The 13,987-nt window shown below is 42.6% G+C and overlaps 1 protein-coding gene across 3 annotated transcripts in view; it reads left to right on the top strand.

Annotated features, from left to right (window-relative positions):
• RAB28 (RAB28, member RAS oncogene family) overlaps positions 1 to 2,781 on the top strand; it is a 113,032-nt gene extending 110,251 nt beyond the window's left edge. The window contains exon 7 of one of the 3 annotated variants that reach the window (XM_044226135.1): positions 2,099 to 2,781. In XM_044226135.1, coding sequence (XP_044082070.1) covers positions 2,099 to 2,185 — 87 coding nt within the window. In that variant the 3' untranslated portion in view covers positions 2,186 to 2,781. The other 2 variants (XM_044226133.1, XM_044226134.1) reach the window with 2 other exon arrangements.
• The last annotated feature ends 11,206 nt before the right edge of the window (positions 2,782 to 13,987 follow it).

Raw genomic sequence — 13,987 nt, forward strand, 5'->3', positions numbered from 1 at the left:
ATGGCAACTAGCTGTGTACATGTTTCTCTTCTCATTTAGTGCAGAGCACCTAGTGAACAAAGCCTGTGTAATTCACCTGCGCATTCCCAGTAGAGAGTGACTGGCACATAGAGAGATCTGCAGTAATATTTGTTGAAGAAGATGGAATTAAATACTGTTACTGTACTTTAGTATAGAAAAGCCTTGTAATTCTTTTTTGTCCTCTGAAATTCTGGGTCTTATAGGTACAATGTGTCATTGTGATACCAAAAATAGAACTCCCAACTTACCTGGGCAGTTAGGTAGACCTGTTTCAATAATTAACTAGAGTTGCAAAGAGGAGTGTTTCATGGATCTTCATTCATTTTCTTTCCTTTTATATGCATAAGTTTTTTTTTTTTTTTTCTGTGACATGTTTAAATTTATGTGTTTGTTTCTTTTTCTGCTTTGGTATTCCCTTCTATTTTCAACCATTGAACATACTTTCCATTTTTTCTTTCTTTTCTTTTCCCTGCCCCCTGCTTTCTTCTTCATCTTGTTTATGTTGTACGGAATTGGCAGCATATTGTCAGGGCAGAAATAGTGAAGTACCCGGAAGAAGATAATCAACATACCAACTCTGCTCAGAGTAGAATCTGTTCAGTACAGTAGTGCAGGTATTAAGGGGTAAATTGATTGCATTTGGGGGGAGGAGGGAGGGAGAACTGGTAGATGCTGTCTTGCTCTTTATTCCTTATGAGTAGAGAAGTTCAAATGATTATTGTACATGATTGGAAGTTAGTATTGTTAATTGTAAGTCCTGTTTTAGAACTTTGAAAAATTGGTTATTTGCCAGGAGACCGACAAACAAGAAATTGGGACAATTTAAAATAACATTTCAGTTACTTTCAAACATATTTGTCCTTATGGTTGTGTTTATCACATGTGCAGTGAAGTGAAGAATGCAATGGTTATTCCCATTTTTCTTGAAGCAGCGTGGTAATTGAAAGAGTATTTTTAAAATTTGCCTTGAATTACCTTTCTTTGTCTGCTTCTGTGTACAGATTTAGTAAAAGAGTTTGGAATAGTGAAGGAGCTGTTTTAATTTAAATTATTACTTGGGGCATATTACTAAATTCATCATCGAAGATATTCCTTGAAGTGTGGGTTAGAGGGATGAAAAGAAGAGTTAAAAGTGTCTTTTGGTTTAAATTATTTAAAAAAAAACATGAATATGAGGTGATTTTCTAAATTTTTCATTCTATATTTTGTTAGAGTTTTTATTCATAACCCAATAGTGAGCTCTTTGGTAGTAAATTAGGGATTTGGGAGGAAAGTTATAAAAACTGGAAAAGTTTTAAAAATTGGGTTGCTCAAAACATTTCTCCTTTGTGTGTGACTCCTATTTAACATTTACACATTTCTTACTAACTCACAGATTGCTGCAGATACTCTAAAAAAGTTATGGCTGGGCATAATGGTTTATTTAAATATTAATAAATGATGACATATTTTACTTTGAAATTATGATGTCTTGCCTGTGAATTAAAATATGTGAATGATTAATTCTCATTCCTTTGCTTTAAATTATAACCAGGGTTTAATTTTTCATATTTATTTGTCAGTTATATTTTAGACTTCTTGTAACCTCAAGTTAATGTCATAAAACCAGGGAAGACTCAGTAAAGGAATTGGTCTTCCATCCTTAAAAAACAAAACCAAAAAACAAACCCAAGTCCCTCACTCTCCAACATCTCAGCTCTCCAACAGTTTGTCCTGATTGATTCTTTTAATATCAGTTCTGGCTTCATTTATGATGTCTGTCATCAGGAGTTCACCAAAGTTCAGAAAATAAAAATATACTTCAACGAGCTCTTTCTAAATGTTCTGATGTTCTGATAATAACTCTGTTTTCTTTTATGACAGAGGGTGGTGAAGGCAGATATTGTAAACTACAACCAGGAACCTCTGTCAAGAACTGTTAACCCTCCCAGGAGCTCTATGTGTGCAGTTCAGTGAGCGCACTGTACCTTTGTACCAGTAGCCCTGGCGGCCCTTCCCCACTGTGTGGCCTGGGGCCTCTAGAAGCTCTGTTATCAGTGGCCATCTCTGTAGCATTCGGTTAACACTTTCCTTCCAGCTCCCTTGCCTCCTCGGCCTGGACAGGATTCATCTTTGGGATGACACGCTTGGAATCCAAAATGGAAAGCCCCTTCTCTGGAATTAGACTGCTTCACTGAAAAAGAATAATGTTGGTTGTCTTTACGTTCTCCCTTCTTTTTTCTCCAATGTAAACCTTTTTAGACAAATATGAAAACTATACAAGTCTTGATCAACTGCCAGGATTTTGGCACAAAATCATTCTCTCATCTGAACTCCTACCTGGCAAATGTGCTTCCGAGTGCAAACATTTAAATAAGTAATATATTTTATCTATAGATACTTCAGAAGGCATTCTTTTGCTGTCTGTTGTGAGTAAAAATATATAAAGTTGTATCTAACTGAAAATGCTTGAAATAAAGCTATAATAGATCTATTTTTTTCATTTTTTAAAAAAGAGCCTAAATTGTTTATATTGCAGTTGTAGCTCACAAAGTAGTGAGTATTTGCTGTTGTATTTTTATTACTGTGTCATGGTCATTATGTATTGTGTAATACTCAGGTTAGATGGCTTTCTGAGGTTTGATAAGTGTTCAGCTGATGCCTCCTCCAAACTGCAGAAGAGCTTTCTCAGACGAGTCACTGCTGGTGTTGGATCATTGTGGTCAGACTGTACCCGATGTTCAGATGTTCTTCTCCTGCAAATAAACTTATTTCAATTACTTTTTGGGGGGAATTTTCTTTGGTGTCTTGCTTTAAGTTACAGTAAACATAGTGTATTTGGATACAAAGTGAGGGATCATGTCATGTTTAGTAAGCTTTCACTCTCTTAGACTTGTAGGTTATTTTGTTGGACCAAGTCAAGTCCGTAGCCTGTCATGTCAGGACTCCTCATGAGGTGCCCCCTACCTCTCTACCTTTTCTCATCCTGGTCTCCTGTGCACTTCCTACCTCTGCACAGATAGAGCCCTGGACTCAGTCCTGTGTGCTTTATGATGCTCTGCCTTCCTGTCTTAGTGCACAGCTCCCTCTGCCTGGTATCTGCCCCCTCTGAATTCTGTCTTCTGCCACACAGCCTTTAGGCACTATGAGGATCTTCTGAAGATCCTCATAGTGAAGATACACTATGTGTATCTTGGTCACAGTTGTGCTTGGCCTAGTGGGTGCTTCATACCTGCCACATCAAAACAGGAATGAATGCTGTCCCTCCCCAAAGCCAGTCCTCATCTATATGGCACAAGTTCCATGTGAGTACCTCTTGGATGGTCATTATTCCTTCCTGCCTCTAATCACAGTTATTTGTGTCCTCGTGTTTTATTACATAGTAAGCCATGAGCCTACTGAGAACAGTCTGGGTCTGTTCTGTTTCATGCCTCTCTGGAGCGCCTAGCGGGGTGCCTTCCTCAGAGGAGACTTGCCACAAGTATGTGCACAAATTTTGGACACCTCATTTTACAGCTGTAAGGGATCTTAGAAACCTTGTTATTTCGTATCCTGTGTGGCCAAGGAAACTGAAGTTTGGAGAGAAAAAGGAACTTGCTAGAGGACATGGGATCAAAGCTAGAGCTGATAGGAAATCTGTATCAAGGCCAGGCGTCACCACTTCTCAAGAGTGATTTAAAGTTCGAGAAATTTTAAAGATTGTGACTTTTGAAGTCATCAGGTAGCAAGTCCAATCTTTCTTAACTGTGATTTCTGTGTTTTTTATTTTATAGCAATTAAGCAGCCTTGTATGCCTTTCAAGTCATACAAGGTGATAAGCATACAAGGTGATAAGCCCTTCTAAGTATTTCATTTTATCTTTCCTTTTAGCATCTCCTAACATGCTGGCCAGTCTCCTAGGGAGAGGATATTCTCCCTATGTTCCTCAGGAGAATATAAATTTGAATAAAGGAGAACTCAACTCTCAAGGACCTTACAGTCTAATAGAAATATTTGTTGTTGCTATTTTATTTATTATTTTTAAAGATTTTATTTATTTGACAGAGAGCACAAGTGGTGGGAAGGGGCTTGAGATCCTAGGACCTCAGGATCATGACCTGAGCCAAAGGCAGGTGTTTAACCCACTGAGCCACCCAGTTTAAAAGCTCTGATTAAGTCTACTGTTAAACTAAACTTGCCCTAGACTGTATGTTCAGTAAGAGATGAGGTCATGTTCTTGTGGTCATTTTGTCTTGTTTTTACATCTGTGTGAGAACTGGAAGATTTTCAGATTATTTTTCTTGATCCAATTACTGCAGGTATGACTTATCACATATATGATTGTACAAAAGTGCTACAAGGCATTCTAGGGGAGGCAGAGAGAAATTTTGAGAGATCTGTGATCATACCAAAGCACTTCAGCTGTGTATTGATGCAGTTGGAGCACTGAATGGGACTGAACAGGGAGCAGGAGGGAGAATGGCCTTTGTAGGATTGCTTTTCCTGGGCATTTTTGGGCACTTGTCACATGAGCTATCTTTTTGTTTGTTTGTTTGTTTGTTTGCTTCCCTCACATCAATCTACAACAGGTGTATCATTGTCCTCATTTTACACATGAGGACACCAAAGCTGGGAGTGAGTGATTGATTGTACCAACTCCCTCCTTGAGTAAGCAGGTAGAGCCAGGATCCTCATACACCATTTCTGAGAAAGGGTGGACAAGTCTGGGTACCGATTTAGGCTGCCTTCCATTTGTAAAGATCACACAACTGACATTCTTGGGAGCTGACCATACCTGAGTGTTTCAAGCAGGAGTGTTGGCCAGTGTTGGTCCCTGCACCTTCTCACATGGCCACCTAGACCAGTAGCATAGTCCAGAGAGGCCGGTGATGATAAGTTTCCCCTCTGATCACTGAGGTGAGGATAGAAAATGTGCCCCTCTCCCCAAGCTGTGCCTCTGGTGCCATCAGTTTTATGTCTTTCCCAGCTGAGCTCGACCCATCATTGAGAGCCTTTTGTCCGAGGAGAGCAGGCACAGCGAACATGCAATAGAGCATATGGCCAAAGTGGATTTCTGAATTCCATATTACAATTTTCCCCATACCTCAGGTTTTATTTTTGAAACAAAAACGTAGGATTCATGCTTATTTTACTTTGACTGTTACCTCTCCTGTCTACAGTTTTTAATTTAAAAAATTACAAGTTTTTCCATCTAGTTTTAGGCACTTTGTCTCCTGAAGACACATGCTATAAAGTTTCAAACACATTGTGGTCACTTCTGGTGCTTATTGAACTTTCAAAAAACACAAAAGTTTTCAGCCAGAACTGGTCATTGGATGCTGCTTTTCAAGTGCACCCTCTATTATGTGTGGCAAACCGCTCCGGAGTGGTTTTTGGAGTGGCCCAAAGAACTCCTGTGACTGCTTTATTATTCCAGGGGGAGGTAAGCCAGGGCCTTTAAAGTCAATCACTGAAACAATGCGATGGAGCATAATAATTTGTGTGTCATTTAAAAATAGAAAAGTTTTCTGGCCATAGCCCATGTTAGTGATTGCTGTACTGTTGGACCTCCTGGGGAATAGTTGCAAGATTCAAAGGCAATGGAAATGCAAACCTACTGAGCACCATGGTAGACATCTGTTCGTTGTCTCCCCAGCATCCATGCCACCACTCCTCCCAGCAGCTTTTCCTCATTGCCTGGTGGAGAACCTCCTTCCCTCACCAACTGTTTCCAGCGACTCACTGTAGGAGTGGATCCTCACTGGCTTGAACCCATGAGGATAGTCATTTCTCCTGGCTTCAGGGACTGGCTCAGAAATAAGGGGGTAACTCCATGAAAGCTAATGAAATTAGAGGGGACATTTGCTAAGGTTTCTAAAAAAGAAAAGAGAAAAGAAAATAAAAACAAAAACAAAAACCCTTCCAGCCCCTAAAGTTTCCAGATACTCTTTGCCCACTGGTCTTGAACGAGAAAGGCTAAGGCTCTGAGCAACGTTGGCCGCCATCTTGAGGACACTCAAGGGAGGGGCTGCCTAAGGTCCAGAGCTGATGCCAAGGGGACAGAAGTGAGAAGTGAGAGAATCCCAGTCCCTGAAACTAAGCCCCAGAGCAAGCCATGTCACAGATTGTGACTCAGTTTCCTTTATCATCTTAGCTACTGTTTATTTTTTTCTTACACAAGTAACTATTGGGGCCTTGGCTTGGCACCAGATCGGTAAACATGATCTGTTTTTGCCCCTAAGATCTTAGTCTAGGCACATGTATAACTCATCAAAATGTAATCAGACTGTTAAATGCTTCAATAAAAACGTTAATAGGACACGGGAATATGAGGCTTAGCCATAAGTGTTGTCAAATACGGATTTCAGACAATAAGAATCAGAGTCGCCCATATGACATAATTACCTTCAAAAGCGAATGCACTCTTAGGCTACACTAATGTGAAGAGAGTCCATTCTTTCAGGTGATTTGTACATGCAGATCACCTGGAGAACCTTGATTCAGTAGATCCCGGGTGGGGTTTGAGGTTCTGTATTTATGACAAGCTCCGAAGTGATATTTCATGCTGTTGGCTTCTGGATGACACTTTGAATTGCAAGGGATTAGACCATGCTTGCAATATTTTCCCCCTTAAACAGGTACTCCTCTTTAAGAGGATGACAGAGCATGTTCTGATAACAGTGAGGGGATCCAGTGTCCAATGAAACAGTTGAAGGAAGTGTGCTTAATATGGAAAAGCAGGCCTCCGACAGACTCTGATGGTAGTCTTTAAATAGGTGAAAGACTGTGCATTAGAAAAAGGCTAATCTACTGTAGAACCTATAGGACCCCAGAAATGTAGAGAGAAGCTGTAGAGAGAAGATTGCAAACATCTGCTTCCTGAGGAGGGAAGAGATTGCTTTATGCAATATTGTGTCACATCTCAGGTCTGCAAACTCATGTGGCATCAGGCACTAGGTACGCAAATAAATGAATAAAAATCAATTAAGAGTATAAAGAAGTAGGGAATGGGTGTTAAGCTAGAGTGCTCTGCCTAAAGCCATTCCAATCCAGTTTTTAAGTTCTATGGGCCCATTAAAACCTCTGTGTATATAGAGCCTTTTCTAGCCCATATAGAATCGTTCTGCCAACAGGAAAAACAAAATGTTCCTTTCTCAAGTATTTTGCTTCCCTGTTTCAGAAAATTGCCACACTATTTTGTTAGAAAAAAGCATTTTGCCATCCTGGAAAATGGGTGATGAATCTACCCTCCCTGGGAGGGTACCCTGGGAGGGTAGAATGGTGTTGGCCTTGTGACTAGAAACTTAGTGTCTGGATATAAAACTGATGAAATTAGAAGAGAAAATTGTTTGTTCAACTTGTACTTGGAAGCAAAATCCTAGTGTTCATCCTGGGCTCTAGGGCCATATAGTGCCTGGGGCTCTAGTCTCTGCCCTCACGTTATCAGGGCATTGTGGCATCCTAAGTGTCAGAAGAGAAGCCACGCTGGTAAGCCAGGCGAGGGGCGCTGAGAGTAGGTAAGCCCTGCCCGGAGCAGTGCGAGGGAGTGGTCAGGAGGGATTTGGTCAGCCTGGCCTGAGACACCCTCCCTCCCAGCACCTTCAGCCCGGAGGAAGTGAACCTTTTTGTGGAGGAGGGCCTTTGGGCTGAGCTCAGAACTTCATACATTCCATTCTGTCTGGTCCTTCATCGCTTCACTTTTCCACACTGGAGAGCTGGGAACGAGAGGAAAGGCAGACTATTTGTTTTAAAGTCCTGCTTCCAAGTTGTATTGAATGTCCCTGGGCCTCCCACACCGTAGATTGAAGTGAGACTCAGGGCTGGAGGCTGGGCTGGAGAGGCAGATCTCCCTGGCACTGTACAGAGGCCAGCTTGCCGGGCCACTCTCACCTAAGCCTCGGGCCCACCGGAATCCACAGGGGGCACATGCATGGAATTCCTATCCACTGTGTCAGCCAAGTCGCTTCTCCTTTCCCACTATTGCTGCCCTTATCCCTGATGCCTGAAGTGCTCCAATGGTCTGCTTCCTTCTGAGACCTCCACAATCTGCTACACACACAGCTGTGAGAATGAACTGATCCCGAGTTTGAATTGTTACCCTTGTTCAAACTCCTCAGTGGTTCCCCGTGGCCTTTTGCATGAAAGGAAAATTACTTCCTCAGCCTGACATTCAGAATCCTCTAAGAGCTTCCCCATTCTTTCTTCTGAGACATCTGTTCATCTTCAACTCTGGTGACTGCTTCGTTCTAGCCAGTGATTCCTCACCTCTTGTCTCTACTGGGATTTTCTCTATGGAAAGAAAGACCCTCAAGAGGCAAGTTAGAAAACCTGTTCCTGCTGGCTCAAAACCAGTTGGCTGTATGACGAGTCAAATCACTTAATGTCTCTGGGCTCAGTGTCCTGAGACCCATTTGTGAAGAGCAGTTATATCTGCTCTTACCATGGCTTATTATGGGTGCAGTGCAAGCACATCCCGAGCTCTTTGTAAACATCTTCTCAGCTGGTGCACGTGGTAATCAGCCTTCAAGATGGCCCTCTGACCCTCACCTCCTGCTCTCCACATCCTGTGTCGTCCCTTCTCATGCTGAATCACCTTGGGTCGTGGATGGAGTGTGGAGTGTGATCTCCAGCGTGAACTCAGAAGAGGCATTATGACTTCCACCTTGGTCCCTTAAGTTGCTCCTTCTGAGGGGAGCCAGACACCAGGCCATGAGGACACTCAAGCAGCAATATGGAGAGGGCCATGGAAAGAACACATCCGACCAGCAGTCAACATCCACTTGCTAGCTTATTGATGCAGCCAGCTTGGAAGTGAATCCTCCGGCTTTTCATCTGACTGCAATTTCACTAGAGGCCCTGTGCTAGATGCGCCCAACAGAGGTGCCCCAAAGTCCACAGAAACGATGAGAGCCAATAAATCATTAATGTTTGACATCAAGAAATCTTGGGACAATTTGTTTCACAGCACTAGGTGGCTAAGGCGGTAGGTATTTGTGTTCTCTCTGACAGATGGGTAAATTGAGGCTTAGGGCAGTTTAATAACTTGTTAGAGGTTGTACAGTTGGGGAGTGATAGAACAGGGGTCCAAACCCAGGTCTGCTGGGCTCAGAAACCTGACTACTTCTTCTTCTCCTTCCCCTCCTCCTCCCCCACCCCCCTCCTTCACTTCTTCCCTTTCTTCTCCCCCATCCAACGTGGGGGTCAAGACCCCAAGATCAAGGGTCACATGCTCCTCCAGCTGAGCCAGGCACCCAGAAGCCTGACTTCTTAGCTACTGTGTGATGCTCCCTCCTTATCAGCAACCCTGTGGCGGGTGCGCAATAGGTGCTTATTAAGCAGTTTCAAATGAGCGAACAAACCACTTTGATGACTGAATACAAAAATGAATTACATGTATATACATACTAAAAATAATGAATATTTGCAATCTCCATTAAATCGGAGTTTCTTCAAAAATGTTAATCTCCAAATGAACAGACCCCTGTCATTTTTCTGTTTATAGAGATATTTTAAAATACTTGTGCTGTTGGAATGTAAATTGGTGCAGCCACTTGCAAAACAGTACAGAGGTCCCTCAAAAAATTAAAAATAGAACTACCATGCAATCCAGTAATTCCACTTCTGGGTATTTTTTCTGAAGAAAACAAAAGCACTAATTTGAAAAGATACATGTGCCCTTATGTTCACTGCATCGTAATTTCTGTGTTCCTTGATAGATAAATGGATAAAGATGTGGTATATATGTCCAGTGGAACATTAGCTGTAAAAAAGAATGGAGATCTTACCACTTGTGACAGACCTAGAGGGTACTCTGCTAAATGAAACAAGTCACAGAAAGACAAATGACATATGGTTTCAATTCTGCATGGAATCTTTTTTTCCTTTTTAAAAAAGATTTTATTTATTTGTTTGACACAGAGAGTGGGAGAGGGAGAAGCAGGCTCCAAGCTAACCAGGGAGCCCAACGTGGGGCTCAATCCCAGGACCCCAGGATCATGACCTGAGCTGAAGGCAGATGCTCAACTGACTGAAGCAACCAGACACCCCCAAAACAGACTCTTAGATATAATGCTAATGGTCGCCAGAGGGGAAGGGGGATGGGAGAAATAGGGGAAGGGAATTAGTAAGTACAAACTTCCTGTTATAAAATAAAGAAGTCCCAAGGATGGAATGTACAGCATAGGAAACATAGTCAATAATATTGTAATAACTCTGTGTGATGACAGGTGGTAACTAGGCTTGTCATGGTGAGCACTTCATGATGTATAAAAATATCTAATCACTATCTTGTACATCTGAAACCATGATAATATTGTATGCCAATTATAGTTTTTTTAAAGCCTAATAACCCTCCTATTCTTCAGCAATAATCACTAGATGACTTTTCAAATCAGTAGGGAAAGGGTATATCATTCAACGGGTATTATTAAGATAAGCAGCCAACAATGAGGAATACGTATAAACCTGGATCCCTGCCTCCCACCGCATGTCCACTCAAGATGTAAATATATAAGATAAAACTTTGTTATTTTAAAACACTGTAAAGTAATACAGAGGAAAGTAAATTAAAATCACCCCTGCCCTGCTCATTATTGTTGACATTTTGATGAAAAACCACCTTCCAGATCTCTCTGTGCATCCGTCCACAAGTCTGTACTAATAATGAGTTGTATTATATTAAATAACTCATTTTGAAATTAGCGTTTATCACTAATGTTATAGTGATATTATAGGTATTTTTCTATATCCATGAGCATGAACACGCATCATCATTTTTAATGGCTTTCTGGTTTTTGAGTGTATAATGCAATAATTTATTTAATCATTCCTCCATCTACAGTCATGTCTTGTTTCCCCAAGTTTTCATTGTTACTGGAAACTGCTCTTTTGAACATCCTATGTATAACTTTCTATATTTGTCTGGATATATTTATCCATGGAATAAATTTCTAGAAGTAGAATTCTGGTTCAAAGTGTATCTTGACAATTATTTTATATTTTCATAAATTTTACCAAACTGTGATTCCGAAATATTGTACAACTTAACCTGCTAATGGCAGGTGAAAGTGTCCTGTTCCCTGTGACTTCGGCGACATTAGAGAACAGTGAATTGCTCATGGAAATTCAGCAGGTTTGCTGACTTGCCACGTGCCCTACACATCACCAATGTGGACTGACTTCATCAACAACTCTGAGCAAAGGCAGATATGGTCTCTGTGCAACAGTGAAGACTCATGGCTGTGGGAATATTTTCTTGCTGCCTCTCTTTTGGTTTTAACATGTTTTTAGATGTTAGACTGTGTCTTCTATACCCAGTAAATATCCTTGGAAAGCTTCCATTCAAAATCATTTATTCTAACTTGAGCTGTATAAAATCCCAGGACACAAGTGGCTTATTAAAACGAACATAAGTAGCCTTCCATATAAGGACATTTTGTTTTCCTTATTTTTCTCTGCCTTCCTCTGAAGTCTTAGTCCTTCCCACCTGCAACCCTGCTGCCATCGGGCAGAAGTTACTAAGCTCTCTCGTGGCCCTGGCTTGTACATGGAGTGAATCCTCTACCTTATTATCTGACAGCAGCCTCGCCAGACCCCTCAGGCAGGGAGCTAGAGGTCACGGAGCACCGCCATCCCATCCCAAGGCTGTGACTCTCCCAACCATACACTCTCTGTGGACTCGACTGTGGACTGACAGGCGAACCTTGTCTGAACCACTAGCCCAGCTGTATGACCTTGGGCACATTCCTCCACCTCCATCAGGCTCGCGTCTTTCCCCACGGAGAGTTTGTTATGTGCTATCAGTGGTTCCTAAACCTGGCAGATCATCAAAATGACCCGAGAATCTTAACAAGACGCTGATTCTGGGGCTCGACCCTAGAAGCAGGGCCCTGGGTGCTGTTTGGAAACCACTCGACAAGCTCACCTCTCAGCATATCTCACACTCCCTTAGGTGACCAGGAACAGACAGCCACTTCTGAAGCCTCACTTTGCAAGTCCATAAAATGGAAGGATCACCATGGTGACTATCCTAGGAACTTCTTTGGGGTTGACGTGAGACTCTAATTGTGGGAGGAAGGACTTCGAAAACTTCTAACAATCCCAAACAAACGTGGACTATTGGTCTTTTCTGTTTGCTTTCCTTGTTGCGACTTGGAGTGCAGTTTCCGTTCACTGAGCCTAGTGGAGCCCCCTCCCGGCCCCCAGTTATGGGTAGGCAGCCTCCTGCTGATGCCCCTCTTCTGCTTCTGCTTCTTCCACCAGCAACACTCCTCTTTTGTTTCTAATTTGGGGGTGAGGGATTGTCTCCCCCTGGCTTCCCAAAGACCCTTGGCTTTTGAGCCAGCTTACCCATTTCTTCTCATCCCATCCCACTCCCCATTCTGTCCCTTATCCCAATCCTCTGACACTTTCTCAGATTTGTCTTCCACACGGGCAGGTGCCCCGTGAACAGACCGGCTAGCCACCCTGTGTTTGGGTCAGGGCAGAGGGAAGATGCCGTAGAAGTCAACAGCTGAGTGAACCAAGAGGTGTGCTCCAGGGGCGCCTGGGTGGCTCAGTGGGTTAAAGCCTCTGCCTTCAGCTCAGGTCATGATCCCAGGGTTCTGGGATCGAGCCCCGCATCAGGCTCTCTGCTCAGCGGGGAGCCTGCTTCCTCCTCTCTCTCTCTGCCTGCCTCTCTGCTTACTTGTGATTTCTGTCTGTCAAATAAATGAATAAAAATCTTTAAAAAAAAAAAAAAGAGGTGTGCTCCATCTCCCAACTCCCTCCCCAACCGTGGACAGAGGGGGACCTAGTCTGGGTTGTCCTTGGAGGCCCACCCCTTGAAGACAGTGGAAGACAGAGGACAGGAGAGGGAAGAGAGAGGGAAGGCATCAGAGGTTTACTGAAGAGTTGGCTACTCTGCACCAGGTCCATGCCAGGCACTTTGTGACTATTTTTCAGAATAGGCAAGCTTTCTAGAACCTACTTGCCATGCAGTATGTACTGAGGCCGTCTGGTTGAACCCTTGTCCCAGGCCTGCAAGGGCAGCTTTGAGTCTCATCTCACAGATCAGAAAGCAGAGACTCAGAGGAGTGTTGGGTTTCCGTCCCAAATGGCACGGTCAGCAAGAGGCAGAACTGGGATTTGAACCCTGCTCTTCATGACTTCAGAGTCTGTCCTGCCCCACGGGAATGGCGGTTATTCACGCTCCATACTTAGCCTTTATATTTCCAGGGAAACGCTTGAACCTAGAATGGGATTTAAGTTTTTGGAGCCAAAATTATTTTAATTTTATGGCTAGGAAAAATGTAAACTTACATTTTCAGCAGACCAGAGATGATAAAGTATGCATTTGTCAAATAAAATTCTTTGCTGTGATAAAGTAAATCATTCCTTGGCCCTGTAAAAAATTAGGCCTCACTTGAATGGTTTTCCCTGTAGCTTTTGCTAATATTTCTGTTATCTCTATTAGGGATTACAGTGATGAATGCCTTTTATTCGCATCGTTAAGCACTTCGGTGAATGTGTGAACACACAGAGCATCATAAGTCATAGGGAAATGAAACAACATGGTCTCCTGGAAAGAAGAAAAGCTGTGAGAGTCTGGCAGATTGGGGTACGCATTCTGTCTCTGCCATTCTCTAGCGATGCAAACTCGGTCAAATTCCTTCACTTCTCTGGGTCTCAGTTTCCTGATGTGTAAAATGTAGATAATACTTATCTCACCGGCTAATTTTAAGGATGGAATGAAGTGCTGTTACTTCGAGCATTTTGCATGGCTTCTGGCATGAAGTAAGTGCATAATAAATGTCAGGGTTATTATTGAAATGGCTCTTGAGGTAACTAGTTATTTAATGACATGCCTGGGGCTCGCTTTAGATATTCGTCTTCTGGGCAGCAAGACGGAGTCTCGCTAGGCTTTGCTGTCTGGTGGGCCCCAGCTGCTGCTGTCCCTCTGCCCCAGTTAGAAATGGCTCGGGCAGGAGGCAGGTAAATCTCATTAGTGGGCATATTTGGGAGATCTTTT

The sequence above is a fragment of the Neovison vison genome, chromosome 11 (genome assembly GCF_020171115.1).
Source record: "Neovison vison isolate M4711 chromosome 11, ASM_NN_V1, whole genome shotgun sequence".
Classification (NCBI taxonomy): domain Eukaryota; kingdom Metazoa; phylum Chordata; class Mammalia; order Carnivora; family Mustelidae; genus Neogale; species Neogale vison.